This window comes from Morchella importuna, assembly GCF_003444635.1.
Source record: "Morchella importuna strain M04M26 chromosome Unknown Morimp01GS018, whole genome shotgun sequence".
Classification (NCBI taxonomy): Eukaryota; Fungi; Ascomycota; class Pezizomycetes; order Pezizales; family Morchellaceae; genus Morchella; species Morchella importuna.
Genome location: NW_025763415.1, coordinates 51,112 through 76,512, shown reverse-complemented (window position 1 = coordinate 76,512; position 25,401 = coordinate 51,112). Strand labels below are relative to the sequence as shown.

General features: G+C 49.2%; 6 protein-coding genes across 6 annotated transcripts; 1 reads left to right on the top strand and 5 right to left on the bottom strand.

Moving 5' to 3' along the window:
* Positions 1 to 1,972: 1,972 nt before the first annotated feature.
* On the bottom strand, positions 1,973 to 3,757 carry LAJ45_06175 (uncharacterized protein; the record flags this gene model as incomplete). The annotated part of the gene is made up of 3 exons (XM_046115742.1): positions 1,973 to 2,054; positions 2,177 to 2,692; positions 2,751 to 3,757. The coding sequence occupies 3 exons, from the start codon at positions 3,755 to 3,757 to the stop codon at positions 1,973 to 1,975; spliced, it is 1,605 nt and encodes a 534-aa protein (XP_045970851.1).
* Positions 3,758 to 7,217: 3,460 nt separating this feature from the next.
* LAJ45_06174 (uncharacterized protein) lies at positions 7,218 to 11,124 on the top strand (the record flags this gene model as incomplete). The annotated part of the gene is made up of 2 exons (XM_046115741.1): positions 7,218 to 8,545; positions 8,736 to 11,124. The coding sequence occupies 2 exons, from the start codon at positions 7,218 to 7,220 to the stop codon at positions 11,122 to 11,124; spliced, it is 3,717 nt and encodes a 1,238-aa protein (XP_045970850.1).
* A 2,036-nt stretch (positions 11,125 to 13,160) lies between these two features.
* LAJ45_06173 (uncharacterized protein) lies at positions 13,161 to 13,561 on the bottom strand (the record flags this gene model as incomplete). Its single annotated transcript, XM_046115740.1, has 3 exons — positions 13,161 to 13,250; positions 13,308 to 13,457; positions 13,505 to 13,561. The coding sequence occupies 3 exons, from the start codon at positions 13,559 to 13,561 to the stop codon at positions 13,161 to 13,163; spliced, it is 297 nt and encodes a 98-aa protein (XP_045970849.1).
* A 435-nt stretch (positions 13,562 to 13,996) lies between these two features.
* Positions 13,997 to 15,807, bottom strand: LAJ45_06172 (uncharacterized protein; the record flags this gene model as incomplete). The annotated part of the gene is made up of 4 exons (XM_046115739.1): positions 13,997 to 14,512; positions 14,632 to 15,141; positions 15,225 to 15,434; positions 15,517 to 15,807. 4 exons carry the CDS (start codon positions 15,805 to 15,807, stop codon positions 13,997 to 13,999), a joined length of 1,527 nt encoding a protein of 508 aa, XP_045970848.1.
* Positions 15,808 to 18,863: 3,056 nt separating this feature from the next.
* LAJ45_06171 (uncharacterized protein) lies at positions 18,864 to 20,027 on the bottom strand (the record flags this gene model as incomplete). Its single annotated transcript, XM_046115738.1, has 4 exons — positions 18,864 to 19,007; positions 19,064 to 19,563; positions 19,649 to 19,866; positions 19,927 to 20,027. 4 exons carry the CDS (start codon positions 20,025 to 20,027, stop codon positions 18,864 to 18,866), a joined length of 963 nt encoding a protein of 320 aa, XP_045970847.1.
* Positions 20,028 to 22,410: 2,383 nt separating this feature from the next.
* On the bottom strand, positions 22,411 to 25,401 carry LAJ45_06170 (uncharacterized protein; the record flags this gene model as incomplete). Its single annotated transcript, XM_046115737.1, has 9 exons — positions 22,411 to 22,563; positions 22,647 to 22,792; positions 22,870 to 23,138; positions 23,210 to 23,338; positions 23,436 to 23,495; positions 23,552 to 23,914; positions 23,977 to 24,044; positions 24,681 to 25,138; positions 25,395 to 25,401. The coding sequence occupies 9 exons, from the start codon at positions 25,399 to 25,401 to the stop codon at positions 22,411 to 22,413; spliced, it is 1,653 nt and encodes a 550-aa protein (XP_045970846.1).

Genomic DNA, 25,401 nt, shown 5'->3' with positions numbered 1-25,401 from the left:
ATTCCCTAGCGACCACGACCGGCATATCTCGAGGCCGTACGACCACCAACCCGCCAACTCATCAACTGTCACCAAAGTCACCGAAGTTCACCCGCTCCTCCACCATCACTACTACGCGCACAGCCACCACATTTGAATTCGATCATCTATTTCGCAACCACCACCAACTGTACCACGATTTCAACCGTGCTACTACAACTTCAACTATAGGTTTCAGCGTGATGAACGAGGATGCTCGAGGGAGGGGAGGTTTAAGGGGACCCCCGAGGTGATCCGGCCTCGCTAACCTTCGTCCTTGCTGCCACATATCTCGGGGTACGCATACCTTATCAGAAAATAGTTGAGCCTCGCCTGGGGCGCTGGCGACCTATGTCAGACTGTGTCCTGATCGCTAATGAGACATGTCGTCTTCGAATCCTGTTGCCTGCCTGGGTGGGGTCCGCTCTGCGATCTAGCTTGTTTTTCTTTTAAACTAGTCACTCTTTTTCTTCTTTCCTTCTCTACTAGGTATTGTCCGTACTAGACTCTGTATTTTCTTGGCTTCTAGTATTTAAGGGACCGAATCCGGTTCCTGGAATAAATCAGGTAACTCTATGCCTAATCGTACAGCAGCTCCTCTATATCAACCTCACGTGCACAGTTCCCTCTGTCCTGCTTGTCTCTTCTTACTTACCCTCTCACCTAGCTCCCTCTAGCTGTCCTCCTCAGATACAGACCTTACCTTAATACCTATCTACTCCATCGATCTATACATTCATTTTTGGATTCTGGTATGTAAATCCCTGTACGAACACAAGCGTAGACTGCTGATCGGCGCCTAGATCAATCCCCGATTCCACCTCAAACCCACAGTTATTCCGACGTTGCGAATCCAGATCTTGCGCCTAACCAAAACCCAACCGAAATCCCACCGGCGCGCCCTAATCGATACCCAACGGATAAAAAATATCGATGCCCGATTCTCCGCCGAATTATCACTTAATTAGACAGCGAATCCGCATCTCATGAATTGACACCGAAATATAGGCAAGCGGGCGGGTGAATGAATATCCGCACATAAAATTCAATTGAATTCAGGAGCGATACGCGCGAAAAACATGTCCTGTCGAAGGTAGCTTTCCCTGGACGACCTTATTTCGCCAGTGAAAAGGGTGCTAAGGTCGTTTACCAGGCAATATATCCCAGGAAGAGAGCCTCCTGCCAGCTAGACGTGTGTCTGGAATTTCCTTGAGGTATCTATTCGTTGATCACGGCCGGGGTTGATATGTGCTAATGGATATAATAGCTCGTCCTCCTAAGCAAATATCACAAAGCGATCCAAACGAGCCTGAAAACCATGGATCCAGCACATGGTATAAAACGAGGTTGAGTTATATTTATAAAGTGAACTAATTGATTAAATATCGGGGGTACCCAGGCCCACCTCCCCAGGGAATAACACAACTGACGATATGTATGAGTCTCGGTGTACAAAGTTATCGGTCCCCCACGACATGCTGGCCCATTTAATTTTAAACAGCGTGTCCGCTTACATGGGGACATACTAATACTATTTAGGGCAAGCCTAGAATTGACCTCAACGTCATCCCCGATCGCCGCCCGCCCGCCCGCGGCAGACCTCAGAACCCGCCGAGATTTCCACCCATCGCTCCAACGGTCCAGTCCTCTATCATGTATTACGCAATAGAGGGCTAAGAATACGGCAAACCGTGTGCGTTTATCGAGACTAGATTGTAGTATCCCCACATGGACGGATTATTCGGGGTTGACTCTGCTAACAACAATCCTGGGAGATAGAATGCTATAACTTCAATCCACGGCTGGGCTAATTAACGAATTAAACACAAAAAAAAGATCCATGCCTGGGCTCGTCTCATGCTAAGTACAAATTGATATATGTGGATATAAATGGTAGGAAAACTTGAAAAAGCATAAAACCAAGCTCAACTATAACATTTCCTCAGCTACCCAATCACTCTTCAATACTGCTCTTTGTCAACTCCAGGACAACCTTCTTCCAAAACAACATCGATTTCTCATCGTCCTTCAGGCCGCTAAAGTCATGTTCGTGCGTTTCAAACTGCCCCGAAGACACCATATGACAGCCCTTTTGTATGTATGCCCCATGGTAAAGCTTAAACCTTCGACTGGCCCATTTAGAAGCCTGCCTAGAAACCTCGTTGGGTCATGCTTCTTTTGCTTAAAACCCCCACTTTCGTCGATCGTTTGCCACGTCCCCAACTCTAGTAATAAGAGTCCAAGGCTGTATATATCGTATTGGCGAGTGTATTCTATCCGGTCCTTCATCGGCCCTTGATATTTTGGGTGGTGATACAGATCGATGTGAGCTTCGAGCTCAATCTTTTCCGATTTCTCGCCTTGCCCGTCGAGTCTTGCGGCGCTGAACCCGCTGACGTACAGTTGCAGAGCCTTTGTTTCCGTCGAGCTTTGTCCGGTACTCCCATCTCCACAGATGACCACGTTATCACTGTACAAACCCTTATGGAGCCACCCGGTTAGATGTAGAAAGAAGACGCATTCCGCAAGTGACCGTGCAAGGCGGAATCGTGCCCCAAGGTTGAATTGTTCGTAATCCGGATTCTTGAGCAACCCCTTTAGAGTATCAACACTGGTTCTGGGGTTTTCGTAAACGAGTGCGACGCGGTCTGTCTCGCCAGGCCAACGGAAGTACCTAAGACGAATTATATTAATAAATTACAAGCCAGATTATGGATAATCAATCTACTTACCCAATGGATTCTAGTAGGTGAGTAAGATCTTCCTTCTTACCATCGTTCTTCTTGGAGAGGAATTTTGCCAAGTCCCGAATCCGACAAAGGGATTCATTCTCAGAAAGACCACCATCGACGGAAAGTGTTTTCCACTCAACTATCACCGGGGTACCACAATATGTTCCTAGAAAGCGGCCTGGGCTAACAGGCGTCTTTATGAGGTCCATCTTGGTATGGTCCAGTTTGAGATGGGGGTCTTCCGCCGAAGGGCTTTTCCTGCGGTTGTTTCTTTGTTTCAGTTGCCGATCTTGCAACTCAAGGTAAGCCGCTCTCCGCTTAGCCATCTCCGCCAATGTTGGGTATGTAGTTTCAGTTGCACTGATGAGCGCAGATAGACTTTGCAGCTGCTGTTGTTGGCCATTTGCGTTGAGATCTAGAGCTTGCGTAATGAGCTTGGCGTATAGTTGGTTTCGGCTATGAGGCGCCGTTACATTTTCAAGTCCATCGTTGAAGGCTTTGAGCTGTCTGATGAGGGTATCAAGTTTAGTCCTGTCCCATATGAGGAATTTGATACTGGACTTAAGGCTCAAACAGGATTTGATATCTTGCGCGAGGGTGGCAAGGTTTTCTCGTCCAGATTCTACGGCTGATTCAAACGGCGCCGGTGTATTTGGGTTCGCCCCTAGCCCAGCATTAGAATTGCGTGTGGTAGTTGAACGGTATTTCTTCTCCAATTTACTAGCGTCGAGTAATAGTTGGCTTATAGACGACAAAATATCGACAGTGAGAGGTAGATTGATATCGGGATAGCTCTGTGAGTTTGTTATCAAGTCGTCTGCATCTAGACCGACAATGTTCCCCCAGCTCTGGTAACGGAATTGCTCTATTCGGAGAAGCACCTGCTGCTCGGAGGACGTTTTACCGAGCTCTTGACATTCCGAGTAATACGTGTAAAGGGAGAGAGTGGACTTAAATAGACTGGCGGCAACCGGGAGGACACCGAAGACGAACCCGGCAGTCTCCATAACTTTGCTTATAGAGCAATGGAGGATAGGAAGTAGAAGACTGCTACTTGTGGGAAGACTATTCAAAGCGAGATGTATAGTGAAGGTAAGAATGAGTGTTGAAGTATGGTTAACCGAATTATTTCGATAAGATATTAATGGGCCTGTGGGAAAATGTAGCAATATGAACCCTGGGAGAGATATGAGTACCTACATAAGGATATTTCCGGTACAATATTGACCTTTCTCAAGATAAAACATAGCTAAGCAAGGCGAAGCTAGGCAGAGGTTGATGCAATAAAAGGGAGTTTTGTTGCAGATCGATCATTCGCGTTCTTGTGATCATTTTCCTCTTAACTATGGCTCGAGAAGCTATGGTGGGTAGGTGTGTAAACTTCGGCGTTTGCAGCCAATCAATCTATAGGAATTGGGAGATTTACCCCCATAATGGTACTAGCGCCTAGCCTGACGGTGGAATTTTCTCTAATTCCCATACAAAAAAAGTTCCTCTGAAGTTGACACACCCACCCCCTATGCCTTCTCCCGCCATACACCTAACACTAAATCAGGGTTTCCAAAAAGCTGAGGATCTTCACCTTTACAGAAAGAAAACAACCCTCTTCTACAGGATCTAAACTAAATGTAGTTGCCTTGGCAACCCCACAAAACCCAAGAATTTGCGGTACAATATATCGAAGCATTTACTCCGTTTCCGTGCTCATGCTCAGCGAGATCCTACTGGCCGGGAGTTGGGGCCCCCCGTAAGTACTAGCTGGCCGCCGAATGTGCAGTCAAAGAACATTCATATGTGAAATCTCGATCCATTTGCGGTTGGGTGAGGGGTACCTAGTCCGATCATGAGCGTGTGCCTTTAGATCTCCACGATAGATCAATATGAGCTATGTAGCCTGCACTGTCGTTTACGAGGTATTGGTGGATACTGGATATTGGCGAATTGTAGGTAAAATCTGGCTTGGCTGTATCATTTTTGCCCCGTCCGTCATCACCCAGTATCCGCCAATACCCCGTGAACGATGGTATATATGTACTTGTAGCTTCATGACGTTTCCGAACACGACTGCTATTGCATACCATACAAAAAAGCACCAAATCCACCTTTTGGTATGCCATGCAATATTGGTCGTGCTCGGAAACGCTATGAAGCTACGGGTACCAATAATTGGGGCCCACTTGGGTGAATAATACCTAGTCCGATACACATTCTACAGCTGCGCACTTAGTATATAGTAGCGAGAGGCAGATAGCATCAGGGTTTATGCCATAGTCTATGACTGCATGTAGAGTTTTGTACCTAGAATCAATAAAACTACATGATTTAAAAAAAAAAAAAAAAGATAGCATCAGGGTTACTGCCCTGGCCCGCATGGTATGAGGAATACTAATAACGTAATATTGGCATTCTTACCTAGAGTACTGTCGTTCACGGGGTATTGACGGGCACTGGGTGTTGAACAAACCAAAAAAGAGACAACCCAGCCAAGTTTTGCCTGCAATCCGTCAGCACCCAGTGTCCGCCAATACCCCATGAACGACAGTACGTATTTGAGGGCAAGATGCTGCATGCACCTCCTGTCTCTCGGTTATTTTCTTTCTTGACGATGCGCATCGGGCCTGTCGAGGGCACGATCTTGGCGGAGCTGTGCGCAGATCTTAAGCTATGGGTGCGCATTAATTAATACCGGGCGCAAAGCGAAGAAATCGCTGCCCAAATTTTGTGAAATATCAAGATGTGTTGTAGGCCTTAAGCTTTAAAATCATTTATAACTCCAGCTAGTCGCAACTCGATATGGCGCCGGATTGCCAAGATTCTAAGGATTTCGTACGGGATAACAAAAAAATTCCGGTGTATTATTAATTGAGATCCGCCATGTCGAGTTAATTGCGACTAGTACATCATTACCTATATGCGTAGATGTACTAATGTAACTCACACGAGTATAGTTCTCATGAACGTCATGTGATCTTGAATTTGGGTGAAAAAGCGTCCGGGTAAGCACCTTTCTGCCTTTGTTGGTTAATAGTGCTCAGCTGCAGCCTTTGCAAGTTCGCAGTTCGCAGTCAATCATTTCCTGGATGGGCCACGACCTTTTCAATTTTCAACTCAACTACATGTACCTACTCGCTGGATTGCCAAGGCCGCCTTCTAATTAAAAATTTAAATATGCACTCCAGGAGGTAATGTGGTGCGAAAAACCCGTCACACGAAGTTACTGATACCATAATGGTACGTACCCTGCCAAGCTATTTACAAAGCGTCGGAACCACAGGATTGGTAATTGTCGCCCAGAGCCTAAGAAGAAAAAAAGGTGCAGGTGGATACTGCTTCATTTATTCAGTGAAGAACAGCCTACATAGAGGAGAGGAGGTATTCAACTTGTGTACGTACTCTCACGCATAGGCCTATTATCAGTTCACCTTTGGTTCCTCGGGCCTCGCCGGGGTAGATCGGTACAAGTTTGTGCCCAACGCCTCGAAGCCATGTATGAACATTGAATGCTGCTATCAATGAACAAGCGGATCTATATGCATTCCATTACAAGATCTGAACCGACCGGCCCCTAGCTGCATACGGCTAGGATTATATCTTCGTCACTAGTAGAAAGGCTGAGGCTATGCTAGGAGTGCCCTGATAATCAATTGGGCATAAGCAGGATCGCAAAGCTTTACGTGTGGAGTTCACCCTATCTTCCCGGCTATATATGGCTTGTGGTTAGCCTTTTGATCGGGCCTGACTTATTTTCGAGGATAATATTTGAATATATAGCTTCTAGCTGCATTAAACATGTATACGATTCCTAGGTTTAATTCTGTGTATTGTACTAGGGTATAGCGAAAAGTGATCAGAATCTGATAAGGAAAATACACGTATTCACCGCAGCATTCACTTATCAGATTCTGATCACTTACCCTCAACACCCGGTACATCGTTCTATTGATCGAGCATAATATTTGTAGATTGACACAGTTAATGCAACGTCGAAGATAGTTCTGTCAATCTAGGCATTACGTAGCACGATTCGAGCAGTAGGACTTAGAGCCCATGGGGAATCATTAGCCGGTTGTTCAAGGAAACGCCGTCTTCACGCACCTCCTCCCCATAGTTTCCCAACCATAATAAGACCGGCCCCATAAAATACATAGGCTAGAGCCAATAGCTAGACTAATCTTATTTCTTACTCGGCCAATATAATCCCTCTCACATTTCTACCATGTGCTCACTATCCTATCAGCGTTGGATATGATTAAGTGAGAAGGCGTTGGCCTGATGAGATTATAAACAGTTGGTAGCTACATGTAGAGATAGCTAGAGGCGAAGTCATTTATGATTTCTTATAAAGTGGAGTGTTCCCACTCTACAATTCCCTAAAATACCTTGCGAGCTCTTCCATAGCCCCAGTACTATTCATTTAAGAAAACCTCTATCTGCTTCTTTCAGCTACTTTAGTCCGGGGAGCCAAGCATGTCATCCGAAGCATATCCAAGATACGTTCGTCCTAATCGCGGTAAAGCCGCTATTTCATCTAGCAGCAGTACTAGTGTGGCAACAGTGTTAGCTACAGTACATCCTGAAATGTCCACACCCGCCGCCACCTCTTCTAAGGCGGCGCTCCAGCGAGGATCTGCATTTCAGGACCTAATCCGCGAGCTCGCGGAGTCGTTGGCGGTTCTCGGTCCATTTGGACTCTCTTCGATCTGTTCTCTTCTAATTACCGGAGATGAACCCGAACCACTGCAATTTCTCGGGAAGGGCAAGACGTTCTATGTATCAAAGATCAAGCTTCCTGTTAATGTTAAAATTGAGCGTTCATGGACCACGAAGCTAGTTCCGCCGGGAGACATAAGTCCGCCAGAGCGGTTCCGCTGGGTTGAGCCCGGCCGCGGAATTATAACCTGTAAGAGGCCATTGATCGAACTGGACGAAGAGGGGAATACAAAGGACTCGGCAGCAGATGAGAGAGTAAGGGCCGTGAAACTAGAACTCCAGATTTTGACGCATCCTTGGCTTTATTTACACAAGAACATTGTTGATTTTCTGGGGATTAAATGGGAATGCAACCTGCCTGACTTTGAACCTGGCAGTATTATCAATTCTGGCCCAATTATGAGAATTCCTACAATACTACTTGAATATGCCGAACATGGATCTTTGGATAGTTTTCACCGGACGAAGCATTACAAGACGTTATCGCTGGGGATCAGAGCTAAGATTTGCAGAGATGTGGCGGAAGGACTACACGCATTGCATGAATCCGGTATTGTGCATGGAGATGTTAAGCTGGACAATGTTCTTATATTCGACGAGTACGACGATCATGGTGGTAGGGTAGCGTTTGGACTGAGAGCTAAACTTACGGACTTCGGATTCAGCGTGAAGAGGTCGGATGAGAGCTGCGCTGAAACGGACCAAGGTCCAATGTGGAGGCTTAAGGGAAGGACGTGGCCATGGAACGACCCGGGGTGGCAAAGCCTCCGGACCTGGAGCCAACTAGAAAAGAGCGATGTTTTCTCCTACGGTTTGCTTGCCTGGTCAGTCCTTACCGGGGAGGAAATCGGAAACCTGTTCGATTTGGACGGTATAACTATCAAAGACCACCTGGAGTTGAGGAAGACCGTGGACGATATGAAGGACGTTATACTGGGCCGGAACGCCGCAAATAGTTTTCTAGAGGAAGACACATCGGTGCAGCTTTTTACGGCATGCTTGTTTGACTGCGCTTTGAATCCATACGTAGAGACGCGAGGGACAATGGGAAAGGTCCTTGAGATTTGGAATACCTGGTACTTTGGGTATGTAGCGCTCATGATCATCTCTGGTTTAAGATTTCTGGATAGAAACGAGCACGAGAGAAAATGTGGACCGGGGAAGCAGATAGAACGGCACATGTTTACAATTGATAATCCGCTCTCTTGCCGTGCCTCTATCACCAATCCATATTTCAGCTATTAAGAGAATCTATCTGTTGACTCAAATTCTTAGAGATCCACCATCCCTGTCACTTCCACCAGGGATAACTATTGGACCCCCCGTGGACGTGGAAGATCATAAACGCGTCAATTTCCATCGGATTGTTCGCGAAATGACGGAATTCCCGCTGTCTATCAAGCAGCAGTACCTCAAGGCACTCACCGTGCTCGATGATGGCGAGGAAAGCTCCAAAGCTATATTATTCCGTGCATTTGCACATCTTGTTGGATGGGGTGTCGAAAGAAACCCAGAGGAGTCGAAACGAATTCTAGATTCAGAATACCGAATAGCGGACGTGGCTATCTTCAAAGCCATGTTCTTGCCTATCGCGACGACAGAGGAAAGAAATCTCGCGATGGTGTATGGGCAGAAATGTGAACCATATGAACAAGAGATCGCTATCAAATTATTGTTCACAGTTCGTACCTCGCCAAGCTGTGAGCCAGTGGCACAGCTTAGAAAGTACTTCCCCTTTCCTATTACGGGAATAGGAAATGGGATCTATGGTACCATGCGGTGTCGGACTTATCGAACATGGAAATATAATATCGATAGAGAAGACCATCCCATTAACCATCAGAAGGAGCGCGGAGGAGAACTCTACGCCCATGAGCTGCAGGATATCTGGACAAAACAACCCACAATAAACCCTGGTATTGGACACAACGAGTTGCATTTCGCGGTCTTTTCAGGATTCGCGGAGGCCATCAAAATAATGATTGATTCTGATGACTTTGAACGGCTATCGCTGGAGAGTAAAGATTACAACGGCGATACCCCTCTGCTTTCCGCCTGTCGACATGGTTTGTTCACTATCGCGGAACTACTCATCAAGGCAGGAGCCAATGTCAAAGCAAGAAATAGCTATGGGGAAACAACTCTCCACTTTTTGGACGATTTCGGTGATCCCGAAGAGCTTACCGAAATCTCCGCGTTGCTCTTTAAACACGGAGCGGCGGATTTAATAAATGCAAATTGCGAGGGGCGATCGTACCCTTTGGCACCCACCTCTTTGATGCCTAATCTGAAGGGAACACCTCTAAATACTGCCGTCATGAGGAATAACTTGGTTCTCATCCGAATCCTACTTAAACGTGGAGCAGACCCCTTCGGACTTTCATCACCAATAGACTCTCCCTCTCCTGCTAAAGTAGCGGCATCTGGGCATTTCATTGAAATACTGGAGTTATTTTGGAAGGCAAACCCCTCGGATAGAAACTGGGCCAACCCGAATAACAAGCTGTTGCTACATGCTATTGGGGGCCTTTCTGAGGTTCAGAGAATATATTTTCATGCCACTAGGGCCAAGGAGATGATGCAAAGGACGCTCCGTTTTCTTCTTGACAGGGCAGTCTTAAGCTATGGGAAAATAACCTTTGACGGTCGACCGCTCCTCCACGTCGCCGCAGAACACGGGACCCCGGACATGTTAGCATTCATCATCTCGTATGTTGGAAACTCGGATATTAATATATACGAGCAGAATTCGAAGACACCGGTACATACAGCGATACAGAACGGGGCATATGACATTTTCCAAGTCTTATTAGAGAACGGAGCAGATGTTACCTTGCCCGTCCAAGGCCCAATGGGATCTATATCAATCCTTGAGTACTGCTGCATCAGCTCCGGTGATGTGACAAACATCATCAGGTCTGTGCTTGATATCAACCCTTATTCTAAGGATACCGTTGAAAGGACCCGAATCGGGCCAGCTATTAGTACATGTAACTTTGAGGCGGCTTCGCTGTTACTTGAGCGAGGTGTCGATATCGATTGGAGCCCAGGCGACAAGTGCACTGTGATTGGATTTGTGATTCTGAATTGTACAACGAATGCAATTTCTCAACTCAAGTTCCTTCTCGATCATCAACTCGCCATCGGCAAAAGACCAGCAAGTTTCCTTTGCTTCCCATCAAGTGGTAAGACAGCCTTACATGCGATAGCCCTCTTGCCTTTGAAATCTCCCCTTTACGACCAAAGCCTGCCTTGCAATATACTGGATTACCTATTGCACCGATTTCCATCTCCGGAGCAGATAAATGCAATAGACATAGATGGAGATACCGCACTGCATCTCGCGGCTTACTGTGGCAATTTTCAAATGGTGCAGAAGTTACTGGAGATTGATTTAGTTCGCTGCGACATTAAAAATAGGCAAAATCAGACAGCATATCAACTTGCGGAAAGAGAACTAGTGAAAGAAATTCCGAAGAAGATCAAAGAGTTGGGACCTCGAGTTGTCGAGCGCTATAAGGGGGATAGGGTTGAGGTGATGAATTTATTTCTTACAAAGTTTGGAGATGGATCATATTACGATTTCGATGAGGTGGAAGCGGTTGCCGTAATTGATTTAGGAGATGGTACGGGGAGGAACGGTCACCTGGTTCTCGCCAGGTAGAGGCCAGTAGACTGCGCAGGGAAGGAAGATTGATATTTCAGGTTTTTGTCTGCTTAGTCGAAACTATGCAACAGCATGTATGTATATAGATACAGAAAAGGCTTTTGATAATATAACTGTATGGGCTGTACGTATATATGACAGAGATCCCTTAACAATGTAGAAGCGATATACCCCCCTCTGACTACAAAGGTAGGAAGGAAATAGACGGGTAATACTGGTTTACATTCTCGGATACATATATACTCCTTAAGCTGGTCCGAATTTTCTCTCCTATAAATATACATACAAGTAGCTACATCCAATTAGTCAAAGAAGGTTCACGTGGCCACAGATAGCTCATAAGATGTCTGGTAAGCTACATGTAGGCAAGTCAGGCAGGTTCTCTGCCCTATCTGCAAACTCTTTAAGCTACTTGTACCGGTACGCCTGGTCGGCGACGGGGCCCACCGCGAGCAACGTCTATACATATATATGCCGTCAACGCCTCAGACGACGCTAGTGATGGGCACGAGACGAAACGAGACGAGATCTGACTTAATCTCGTCTCGTCTCGTCTCCCGGAGGTCTTGGTCTCGTCTCGTCTTGCGGCTGGTCTCGAGACGTCTTGCACTTTTACTAGACAAAGTTCAAGACGAGACAAAGTCCCGAGACGTCTCGCCTCGTGCCCATCACTAGCTAGACAACGCAGACCGACCTCCAGCGCCGGCCGGGGGCCGCCCGCAACCCGCGACGCCGCAGTCTTCAGCACGGCGCCCCAATCCTTCCACCCTTTCACTCTTCACAGCCACACGCAGTAAACAGCCCATCATATCGTCGCTTTTCCATCCCCGAGTAGATTCCGTACTATAGTGTTGATCACAGGATATCACTCGTGCCAAGACCCACACCCGAGTCATCAAAGCCACCAGTACACACAAACCTACATATCAACCCAACAATCATCGCGTGCACAAACGGTCTCGCCGCGGATAGTATAGAAAAAAAAAATTCACCTGCACCACGACACTACAGTATAAAGCAAAACACACGATATCACTCGCGCCAAGACCGCTGATACAAAACGCAAAGCAAAGCGTACATAGCGCAATCAATTGCGGATCTACGGCATTGACAAGCACACCGCCGTTGTTCCAACAAAAAAGGAAGGCATAGACTGTCTACGGCCTTCCCCCAACACCACGGCGTTGTTCCCGCTAATCTAAGCTACGTTGTTGCCCGTAGAACCATGGCCAAATCTGCGACATTGTCCAGTACCCGCCGTTGGCCCTAAAAGGAAGGCGTAGCATGTCTACGCCGTTAACTTGCTAGTAGCACCAAAACCAAACCTACCTAGAACTATGGCATTACAGGTACCGTCCTCGTAAAACTACATGTATCCCGTTGCTCGTAGTGCCATAGCTAGCCAAATCTATGCCGGTGCTTCCCAAAAAGGAAGGTGCAGCTAGGTCTACGCCACAGTCATCCTTGCCTCTCTATCGCAACTATCCCATCCCTTCACGACTAGACTTGGAGAGGTGATAGCAGTACTCAAAGTGGCGATAGCAAGACCTTTAATCCTACTATAGTAACACTGCTTGGTTAAAATCAAATTCCCTGAAAACGACGGAAGGGATAAACCGTCGATGCTGACACCCCTAATGTGAGACCGAAAGCCACAGCACAATTGGGTAAGAGATCAACAAAAACCACAAAACCTATTGGCTCTAGCCACCTCTTGGCATTTGCAACGGGGTGTCAGCATTGTCTCGACGGTTTATGGGATAGAGCGTTAATCATGTAATATCACTCACGCCAAGACCAGACCCGCCAAATAATCTCCCACCCACCACACCTAAAGATGACCATCTCGCGTCAATAGCCATGTACTAGCGATAATATAAAGTCTGTCTGCTTTGGTACATGTGTGGATAAGAAAGTTTGGTGTCCTACCTACGTACCAAAGGGGACAGACTTTATATTCTCGGTAGTATAGCACACCTTGATAAAAAAAACCCACCTGCACCATGCCGCTAGAGCCAAACATAGCACATCACTTACACCAAGACCTCCGATCCTAACCCCCACTGTACTGACACCGCTACAGACTCCTGAATTGACGACTGATGATGCACCGAATTGACGGTCTGCATACAATTAATGAATTAAACAAAAAGCCAAATCCACCTTTTTGTATGCCATACAATATTAGTCGTGTTCGGAAACGCTATGAATCTACGAGTAGTCCTGCATAGTAATTTTAGACTACCTGGCTTGGTACAATCGACTGCAATCGACTGCAATCGACTGTAGTCGGACGAGACTGTTGGCGGTCTAAGCAGCCTGAGCTGAAGCTGAGCAGCAGTCAGCAGCCATACGTGCAGGCGTTGAGTCTAATTACATAAGATATCCCCGCAATCTTGCCCTCCTTCAACTCTCCTTCGCCCCCAGGATTCATTTGCGAGCATTGGAATATTCTCAAAGAACAGGAAACTCCTCAGCCATATTGTGTGTCCGACCTATATATCATCATTAGTGGCAGCTTCCAACGAGAAACTACACCACTCCTATAGATACTACTCATTTAATCATATTAATACGTGACTACCTACGAAGCAAACCTGATAGTTCTACAGACAATGCAATCCACACAAACATCAGCGCAGCAGTGCACAATGTGCGACAGTAATACATCGCAACGCTGCAAGAGCTGCAACTGCAGCGCCTATTGCTCGAAAGATTGCCACAAAGCCGACTGGCCGGTCCACAAAATCCTCTGTGCCGAATTCGAATTCCTAATATTTTGATGTCCTAATGACATTAACTGGTCCTTTGACCCTATGCATATGCTACAACGTTGCTATAACTAGTCTTCTCTATGTACTAAACGGTACTAGCTGCGGGTGATCCCCACACCTAGCCTCGCCGCGATCATCCGGGCAGTTTGCTTAAGTTTCTGTTTGGCCTCCGGGCTTGCCCCGCGATCCAGCAGCAGCGATACCGTCGGCACATCGCCCACGCCGGCCGCAGTTATGAGGGCTGTGCGTTGGTCCTTTCCCCTCTCATCCACGTCGACACCCTGGTCCAGCAGGAGCCTGACCATTTCGGTGTTCCTCATCTGTACGGAGACGAGCAGAGGGGTGCTTCCATCCATGAGGGTTGCTTTCAGGTTGGCGCCGTGCTTGACGAGCATGTTGACGCTCTGCAGCATCCCGGCACGCACCGCAGCCAGCAGCGCCGTCTCGCCTGAATCGTTTCTCTGCTCCGTATCGGGCTTGAGGGCCAGCAGCTCGGAGAGGGTCCTGACATCGCCGTCCACCGCGGCCTTGATTAGGTCTCTCGGGCTGGAGTCCTTGGTTTGGAGGCCTGCGCTTGGAGCCCTCCCCTTCTCCCCTTCTATTCTTGAAATCTGGCCATGGGCTGATAGCACTAGTGCTGCCGAATTTGATCCTTCGCTCGAGTCCACGTGTGCTTGCGGGTCTATCCACTCATCATGTGGGGGTTTCCCTCGATATGGGAGGCGGGTACGGTCAGTTTGGCGATTCGCCCATCCTCTGGCTCTTCCACGATCCAGGGCGCTTGCAGAGCGCTTTCCGCTGTGGGCCGTTCCGCTGGGTTCACGCGCAGAAGGGACCTGATGAGATTGATGGCCTTGCTGCTGGCGCCTGCATGCTCGAGCAGCTCGGTGGGAAATTTGGGTTCTTCTTCCAAACAGAAACTGCTCAGAAGTTCATGATCAAAGGTGCACTCCCCCGCCTCTGGCTGGGTACTCATGGTCGAGACCGTTGTCGGCGCAGCGCTGGTCCGGGAGAAGGCAAGCTTGGATGTCAACATCTCGTGGATGATGCATCCCAGAGACCACATGTCGATCGCGTTGGTGTAGATCGGCTGCTCTTTCCCCAGACCGTGGAGTTCTGGCGCATTATAAGGCTGGGTTCCGACGCGTTTTGTTTCCAGGTTGGAGTCCTTGTGGTACTTTGAACATCCAAAGTCCGCTATCTTCACCCACACCGGCCCCACAGAGGCCATCAAGATGTTCTGTGGGGGAGCGAGGGCCATGTGGCCCGTGGGAATCAGTCCAGAGGTCAAGGCTTCGGTGCTTGGGGCCGTCACAGACTAACCTGCGGCTTGAGATCTCTATGGCATATCCTGTTCTTGTGCAGGGAATCGATGCCTTCCAGCACCTGCGTCGCAATCTGCCGGGCGTTATGCTTCATCGCCGGGTCCTTGATGTATTGGCTCAGATCGCCAAACTTGATGAACTCCATCGCGATGTACAGGTTTTGCCTGTCCTCGAACCATCCGAAGAACTGAACAAATAGCTCCTCACGCTACGTAGGATCGCCATCAACAAGGTCAGCCAAACAGCTCTCCCTAGCTCACCCTGGGCCTGCTGTGGAGGGGTGAGCTCACATCTAGCGATTTGGTCAGCGCCTTGAGCTCCATCCTGAAGCTCACTCCCTTCTCTTTGTACATCCTCTTGACGGCCCTATACTGGCCGTCGTCGTTTCGTTGCAGAAACACCACGCCGTTGCCTCCAAAGCCCAGCTGCCTCGCCTCATACCACCGCGTCTTCACCACCACTCGGCGCACACCGGACTCCAGGGAGCTCTTGTACGTGGTGTGCTCTATGGATCTCCCATCCGGCGAGAACTCTGTTTGTAGTTTGTAGCGTTCGAGTTTTGTGTCGTCCACCTCGGTCATGGTGATTCGGCAAATGAAAAGGGTCGTGTATATTGTAGCTACTTTCCCTCAGGAGTAGACTGTGTTTAGATCTGATATGAAGCCGCATACCCCGCACGCGCGCTCATGCACGTTACAGCTCTATCCCATAGGCTCAGAATCTGGTGCACTGCATATTATACAAACTTGACACCTACCTTGCCATATATAGTAATAATTGAACTGATATTTGGATATGGTGCGCACACTCTTAAAGGTGACCCGGATGTGGACTCATAGACCAGTCAGAGGGCTCATTTCTAGCATCACTGCCACAGCCTGCGATCAGGTTTGCTTGTCATGGGGTATAAATGGGTATCCCTTAGACGATAAAACTAGCGCGTGGAATTAGAACTTCGTTACAACCTATCACGCATGCTAGAAACTTCAACTCTTACTCTCTCAGCGTTATATTCATCACGTTGCCATAAAGGGTTTAAATTCCTCGGATTACAGTTTGGACTGACCGTCTAAGTGATAATGCTGTTCCACTTTGTTCAGTCTTGGCGCTTTTTACATACAAAAACAGCCATTTTCAATCTCTTATAACTTCATGACTATGGTAGATATCAAAGATCTGTAAGATAAAACCATAGTTCATCACTATTACTATACTTTTATCTTACCGATTATCTTTACCTTTTTTGGTGGTGAAGTTACAAGCGATTGGCTTTCCGTCACTTTTGGCTACCTTTAAGAGTGGGGGGCGCACCATAGAATATTCGACAACGCAACGAATATTGACGCCAAGACATCGAATATGCAGTGCCAGACCATGGGATAATACAGACTTTGCGCTGGGAGGTCCGGAGTCTTTTTTAGTGGCTCGGCGGGTGTTGATCATTGGCTTGGCTTCTGTCATTACATCCAGCTGAAAGTTTAGATCCAGTCTGTAGGTCAAATCTTCGTATTTGACGTCCGCTACTTCAAATGCTCACAAGTATTTCAGTTTTGCTCCGTTCTTGAAAGTTTTTGAAGATTGAGAAGGCCATCCTCGCGCAGAATGTACACAGCCTATGCTATTCTGCACAAGCGACAGCGAGACATTGCTAAAATTCGTCTTTTATCATCGGGGGTGAAACGAACCAATACCAGATGGCGAGGCCAGGGAAGAGTGAATGGAGAGTTGGATCTGAATACTTTGCATCCGGATGCATGGAAAACCTACTTCAGATTCACCCAGCAAGAAGTAATGCGCCTATCGGAAGCTCTCCAGCTACCTGAATACATCCACGGCGACAATAAGAGAAAAGAAGAAAAATTGCAAGCACTTTGCATGTTGCTGGCCCGGTTGGCATACCCCTCACGCCTAAGCGATTTGCATCTTCAATTTGGATGGAAGCCTGAAAGAACCTCACGGATCTGCAATACCCTCCTCAAGTATATATATGATAAATGGAAACATTTATTATATTTCGATGAGCATCTTCTGTCACCTGAGTGATTGGCATCATACACAATCGCAATTCGAGAAAAAGACGCACCTTTAGAAACCTGCTGGGGGTTTGTGGATGGTACCATGCGCCGTATAGCAAGACCAATCTACGGACAGGAGTCGGTATATAATGGTTGGAAACGGGGTCATTATCTCAAATATCAAGCTATTGTTGCTCCCGATGGGCTTATTGTTCATCTATATGGCCCAGTAGAAGGACAGTTGCACGATTCTACAATTATGGTACAAAACGAAATCCTTACAATGCTCGAGGCTCACGCATACAAACCAGACGGCACACCTGTTCAAATTTATGGTGACCCAGCATATGGCATTAACGGGTTTTTAATATCGCCATTCCAAGGGGCCAGAGTGACACAGGATGAGAAAGATTGGAACAAAGCTATGTCTCGAGTGAGAATAGTTGTGGAATGGTCATTCAAAGAAGTAATTCAACAGTTCGCATATGTGGATTATTTCAAAAGTCAAAAGACTTTACTTTCTCCCGTTGGTTTACAGTACATTGTATCTGTACTTCTACACAATGCCCATATTTGCTTGCATCACCCTCAGATACCACAATACTTCGCTGTCGATGGTATACCCGAAGATTTTTCCCCCCAAAACATGCCAGCGCTTGCTCAACCTCCTTCATTAGAGGAGTATTTTTCTCCCGGGTTTCCCCTATAACGGTTTTGAATTACATTTGCCAAAAGATTTTGCATCATCTGATTCTGTTCCCGTCTCTGTTCGTTGTCCCTCTGAATTGCCTCAACCAAATTATCCAACTTTCTGCATATACTCTCATGTCTTTCTTCTTCCCTTTTTTCTCTTTTCTCTAACATTTCCTTTTCCCTTTCCTCTCTCTCTCGTAACTCTTCTTGGAATTTCTCAGTACCCGCATCCAAATCCTTCAAGATATTCTCCATTTCAACGGATTCAAAGTTCTTTGCTCTTTTTGTTGCAGGTTGGGTTTGTATGGAAGAGCCCATGGTAGTAGTGGAGTCGTTTTTTTTTTTTTTTTAAATCATATAAATTGATTCTAGGTACAATTACTGCATGCAGGCATAGCCTATGGCATAAAGACCTATCCCCAATGCCAGTTCCCCCAGTTATAGTAGCTATGGTACGCTACCAACCACACTCCTCTTACAAGGTTGATGACTAAGGAAACCCCCACCTAAGAAAAAGTGAAAAAAATTTCCGGATAACACAAACGAAATACAAAATAAGGAAAAACTAAAGATGGCATGATGCCGGTTGCCCACATAGGGGACTTTGGGTGAGTGGTGGTCATCCTTCAAGTTATTGAAAGGAGTGCTTTGGGAGCAGTGAGGTGCTGGTGGTCTTTGAGAGGTGACCTTCGAGCTCGATGTCCAAAAGGAGGAGATTTTGACTTGCCTTGGCAAATGAAGTCAAAGCAAAGTCTGTAGTGAGGAGTGACCCCGCACTTCACGAACTCTTGGCGGAGTTGAGAAGGGAGTTGACAAGGACAAGAGGGATGAGTAGTGGAGTCGTTTGCCTGAGCTGATTGTATATCTCTTTTCCTAACGAGTCCACCTAGAGATCCCAACCTTACTACAGTTCCCTGTTCCTTTTTCCTTTACAGTTTTGCTTTTGCCTTTTTACGGATCTCTTGATCCATGGATACAGAGTCGGAAAGTAGAATAATATTGTCCATATTCGAAATGAAATCTGTAACCTCTTCATTGGTACCCGTTGCTTGCCTTGCTTTTATTTGTTCTTGCTAGAGAATGGTCAGATAAATCTGTAGATCGTTGGGTTATAGTAGATAGTACGTACCCTATGATACTCAATCAATTTACTTATTCGGTCTTTACAAGAAGCCCAAGACCGTTGCATATTTAATGATTCTAGATTCCTTGCTATTTCCTTCCATCTATCCTCCTTTCTGCCTTCCCTGTTGGTTATCGGGTCTCGAGCCAATACCTCTTTAGCTAAAAGCCGATCCTCCCAAGGGAGCCATGATCCTCCTCTTTTTCTCCCAATACCGTGTTGTGACTCTGAACTTGAAACCACTGGCAGTGGTCGCTCCACATCCCCTAAACTTCCTTCGATATTAAGAATATTGCTGAAATCCATTCTTATCTTGATCTGCGGGTGTAGTGGGGACTGGGACTCCTTAGGTGTCGTGGGGACTCTCTGGGCGTAGTGGGCACCCTCTGGGCGTAGCGGGCACCCTCTGAGCGTAGCGGGGACTCTCTGGGTGTAGCGGGCACCACCTGAGCGTAGCGGGCACTCCCTGGGCGTAGCGGGCACTCCCTGAGTGTATTGGGGACCCTCTGAGCGTAGTGAGCACCCCTGGGGCGCAGCGGGCACCCCTGGATGTAGCAGGTGCTCTGAGAGCGTAACAGGGACTCTGGGTACTATGGCAGGCCCTGATAGCAGATAGATGGCGGTGATGGCGGGCCTTGATACTATGTAGCGGGGCCTGAAACCAGGCAGCGGGCTGATACCAGCTAGGTGGCGGGCCCTGGTAGCTGCTAGGTGGCGGGCCCTGGTAGCAATAGGCAGCGGTAAGCCTGATGGCGGTGATGGAGAACTGCAGCGGGCAGTGAACTGTAGTGGACAGTGATGTGAACTGACTATATTGAACAGTAGAAGTTAGTAACATCCTTTACTAGACAGCATACTGAAGGGGAAACCTGATTGGAAGTGATCGGCCATTGATGACATCCAGCGCAAAGTGAAGCCCCACATCCGGATCTCCATCCTGGCCTCTTGGCGACAGGGAGAACGGATGCATCCAGCGCAAAGTCTGTAATAAGGTGACCATGTATCACGATAGGATTAGGGCTCTCAATCCGACATGAGATGCGGACATCTCCTTGCCCTAGATGAGGCTGTATCTCGACTGTTGTGCTTGCTGGCACTACTACTGTTTGGGGGAGGAAACTCGAAGGACCAAGGGCGTAATATATATCACTGATCAGGTCGTTCATCGTTCGTGTTGTTTGTTGGTCCCATACCCAGTGAATAACCCATGATATCGTCGCTCTCTCATCCCCGCCCGTACATTCCGTACGTGACCATAAACTATCACTCGCGCCAAGACCAGAACCCAACACAACCATCGCGAATAGGAGTAGAACGCTCTGATACAAGAAACCACCTGCACCACGTCGCTAAAGCAAAGCACACGATATCACTCGCGCCAAGACCGCCGATACACCAAAAACGCAAAGCGTAGCGCAATAGCCAGATCTAAGGCATTGGCAAGCACCCCGCCATTGCTCCCACAAAAAGGAAGGCGTGGACCGTCTATGGCCCTCCCCAGCACCATCCCGCTGTCCAGCACCACAGCCATGCAAATCTATGGTATTGCCAAGCACCACGCCTGTGCTCCCCCCCCAAAAAGGAAGGCGCAACAAGATCTAAGCCCTTGTTCAAGCAGCACCACAGTCATCCCTGCCTCCACATCGCGACTATAGCCCGCCCCCAAGGCCGCCCACAACGCCGCAACGGCGAAATCTTCAGAACTAACCCCAATCCCTCCACCTTGTCATCCCCAAGCCCATAATGTGCCAATCGCTTGTGATGTCGTCGCTTTTTCATCCGGCCTGTTGATTCCACACAGTTAATCATGAAAGATCACTTGCGCCAAGACCAGACCCGTCGAGTAATCCCCCTCCCCCCCCCCCCCCCAAACACGCACCACATCTAAAGGTAACAAAACAACAACCATCTCGCCAATAGCCATAGAACAATCTGATAAAAAAAATAACCATCATTCCGCTACAGTCAAACACAGCACATCACTCGCGCCAAGACCTCAGATCCCCCCCCCCCCCCCCCCACATTGCCTCTGCCCTCAGCGCGATATTCTCGGTGGAGTTGCAGCCGGTGAGCGACAGATCAAAATCTTCACCCAGCACCACTCCCCATCTACGCCGCTGCCCAGCACTCCGGCGTTGCTCCCGCAAAAAGCAGCTCGCAGCACCACTGCCCAATCTACGCCGTTGCTCTAACCACGCCGCTGCCCGCACTACTACCGCTGTGATCCAGTAATTGCAAAAGTGTATCACCGCAGCTAATCTGCGGCGTTGACCGTCGCGGCCTTGCTCCAGCAAAAAGGAAGACATAGTACCGCTACTAGGATCTACGGCCAAGCACCACGCCCACGCCTGGTGAATTGCCCACGATATCATCGGTTTTTGGTCTGCGCCCGTAAATTCCCTATGGTTAGTATGCAATTCATGAATTAAACAAAAAAAAAATTGCCACAGTTAGTCACAAGATATCACTCGCACCAAGACTTCCGCCACTGAACCGATTAATCCTGTGGGGGGCGATAGCACTGAACCTTCCCGTGCGCCGCACTCGCTCAGAAGTAAAATCAAAGAATAAAATCAACCCCTCGATTAATAACCAGGCAAACCCCATGGTCCCGCTACATCCAGTCATACGAGATCACTCGCACCAAGACCTCCGTGCGCCTGCAAGCGAGTATGCTCCGGAATTTTGTTTGGTCCCCTGAGCAACAGCCATGAGCGCTCTCATGAGCAACCACACCACAACTCCAAGCAAAAGACCCTGCTCAACAGTCTCAACCGCCCGCAGCTAAACACATAATACCACTCATACCAGGCCTGCCCAGGCGAAGATAGTTCAGGCCCAGCCCAGCCCACAAATTGTCTTTTTCCTCCAGGTATATTGCCCGGGCATGCCCATTTAATCGCAGGCCCATTACAGTGTTTGGTTTCGTCGCCGGACGATGACCTTTGAACAAGAACTATACAAAAGTGGCGCCAAGTCGTTCCCTTACAGTATTATTAGTGGAGATGAAGATGATGACAGGAACACACTGCCTCCAAGAGGCTATATGAGGCAGCAAACCATTACCCCAAATGTGTAAAGGGGAAAAAAGAGAGCAAAAACTTCATTCTCGAAATTCACTATGGCAAATAAGCGTGAAAACAGGCTTATCCTACCATCATACTCCGCCTTATTTTTCCAAAATATCTTTTCTGTAAATCGGACTGATCAACTCCGGTAAGCCAGAAAATAATATCAGGCAAACCATATAAGCTTGATAAGGACTCGAAAAAAAACACTAATCCCAGAGAGTCAAAAAAGGCATATATGATGGTTAAATAAGCCTAAAAATGGCCCCCTTCCTCACCCCCCCATCACTCGTCGGGGTCATCCGTATCAATACACGGCCGCAGCCTCGGCAGCCTTGCCACAAACGTCTTCTCCCCGTCCTTCAGCTCTTCAAAGTACCGCTTCCGCTTGGCATCCTCGCAGTCTTCGAGGATGGCGATCGTCTGTTGGACCAGTATCTGCCTCCACACACACGCATCAGCCGGACGAGACCAAGAGAGGGCTTTTTGGGGGCGTGAAAGAGAGAGGAAGCTGATCATACACGGAGCCCCCAGAGCTCAGCCGCAAGCGCAAACAGCTCCCCCGCGTCCTTGAGGCTAGTCGGTACTCTGCGCACTTCCTGCCCGCGGGAGACCACGCACACGTACCCACCGCCATACTTTATGCGTATCGTCTGGCAGTGCAGGCCTGTGTCCCCGCGCCCCAGCCCCGTCAGCACTCTTCAACAATGGACCCCCCGGGGGAAGAGGGGCAAAATAACATGCCAGCAGTGACCACCCCCGCCAACACCACGTTCCGAAACGCCTCCTCGCACCCTACGGAAATCTCTGCAGCCACCAACATGTCGTGCAGCACCTTTACGATCTTCCTCGTGTCGGCGCCCCACTTGCGTCCGTATGTGCCCACCCATTCCCGTGCGTGCTCGACAGCGCCAATCTCCAGGTCGTGGTAGCGGAGGACGCCGTCGTAGCGGTGGCCTTGGGACGTGGGCGTGTTCTTGCGCGTGAGAGAGGAGGTCGAGATGGATTCGCCTCTGCGGGTGGGGGAAGTTAGCGGGGAGGGAGGAAATGTGGGAAAGGGGACTGAGGGGGTTTGCGGAGGTACCGGCTCAAATGCACCCCCGGAAGCGTCATCATGCAACGGTCCATGAATGCCGACCACACGTTGACCACATACCAGTTCTCGAGGTTGAACTTGTTGGTGAATAAGCCCGGGTTCTCATACAGCGGCAGACTGTTCCCCCCCCCCCCCCAGATCACACCGAGTCAGCCAGTGCACTTCTTCTCTCCCTCCCACCCCCTCCCCCGTACGGCTTGGGGGGAAAACTCACAGATGCCATAACAACTCCTCTGCCCACCTTCCCCCTGCCCCTGCCCCCGGTCCCCCCTCCCTACGCGCTCCTCAAGCCCCGCCGCCAGCTCCCCCGCACTCCCAACATGCTCATACCGCATCAGCGCGTCCACTACTTCCCGCTCCGCCCGCGGCCACGCCGGCATGCTGCCGCAGATCACATCCCAGTCCGCATCGTCAAACAGGCCCCGGACGTCGGGGTCCTGCAGGTCCACCACCCACGAGTGTGCCGCACACTCTGTCTGCTCGTTGCAGAAGTGCGCGTAGAGGATGTCCTCGCAGTTCTTCCCGCTGGGGAGACGCCATTTCTGCGAGGTGTCGAGCGAGGCGTGGGAGGTTGTGAAGCGGTGGGGGAGGCCGGGGGCGTGCGGGACGGGGGTCTTTTTGGGTTTCTTTACTTTTTTGCGCGTGGATGGGGCGGTGAAGCGGCGTTTGTGGGAGGTGGGGGCGGGGGTGGGGCTGGGGTCGGGGAGGGTGAGGTTTACGGAGCAGTTTGTGGAGGAGGTGATGGTGTTGGTCACCACCAGGGGCGGGGGGTGAAGCGGGAGGCGGAGCGGTACCACTCGCGGGCGCGGGCACTGTCGGGGCCCTGTGGGGGGTCAGTAGGTCACTCTACAGTGTGGAGATGTATAAACATTGATATTAGGCTGATGAGTGGCATAAATGGGAGATCTCGATGCGATGGTCAAATTCTTCTCTGGGGAGCCACAAATACACGTGAAATGGACAACAGGAAGATAGGAAGTATTCCCCCCCGAAGGTTCTATGAGTATAGTATATATAAAAAAAAAACCCCCCCCAAACGCCGTAACCCTCCCAAGCCGACGCAAAACCAGGAAAAAAAAGAGACAGCCATGGGACCCCCCAACGACCCAAGCATAGATATCAGCACAAAAGAGGGGTAAAGAGGGGCAGAGGGAGAGAGGGGAGAACGACAAGGTGAGATAAGAAACCCGCTGCCCGCCCCCCCCCGCACCCAGCACAGGCAAATCCAGCCACAGCAAAAACGCATCCCCCACCGGTCAAGCACGCAGCCAACAGGGACCGACGACGCACGTCATCCCTGCCCCAGTGGGCCCACCGTCAAGCCAGCACGCAGCCTCAGCGGACAACGACGCACGCCGTCCGCTGTGTCGACGGTGGTGTTTTGCCGCGACCAGATTACCTGTTAGATGAGGGGGGTGGGCAGGAGAGAGAAAGAAAAAGAAGAAAAGGGGACACCCACCAACGCATCATAGCGGGCATACAGCTCTGCAGCCTTTGCCCGCTCCTCGTCGGTCGCGTCGCCGTCGCCGTCCGCCTTTGCCAGCGCGGTAAGAGCCTTCACCCACGAGTGGACGAGCTTGTCGAAGGGGCCCGCATCGCCCGAGCGGCGGAGGTAGTCGAGGATGTCCCAGGAGTTGCACGGCGTGGAGGAGAGGTAGGTGTCGGCCCAGCGATACTGTGGGGGGGGATTGGTGGCACCTTGGGTTTGGGAGGGGGAGGAGTGCTGCAGGGTGGGGGAGCTTCGGTGGTGGATGGCGGGTCTATATCTGGGGGAAAAATCGGAGGGGGTTGACCGAGGGTCGACATGGGTAAGGGAGTGCGGAGTGCGGAGTGCGGGATCGGACTGTTTAGCAGAGGAGCGTGGTGTTGTCGATGAGAGGGGGCGAGGCTTGGCATCTGATAAGATCCTCGCGATGACTAATGTCAGCTTGACGGTTCTCACGCGGAGGTGAGGTGCAACGCCCCAAGAACGTCAAAACAGACATCCTTGTTTTGCACAAAGAATTGTATCTATATAATTTATTTGTCAATACTCCTTGCTGTTGGATAATTGGCGTTTCAAGTGATGTCGAACGGGTGCGGGTGAGCTGTCATGACGAAGAGCACTGCTGGTGGAACGGGTACGAGTGAGATGTCATGTTGAGACCTGTCCTTGTCATGTCGAGACCTGTACCTGTCAT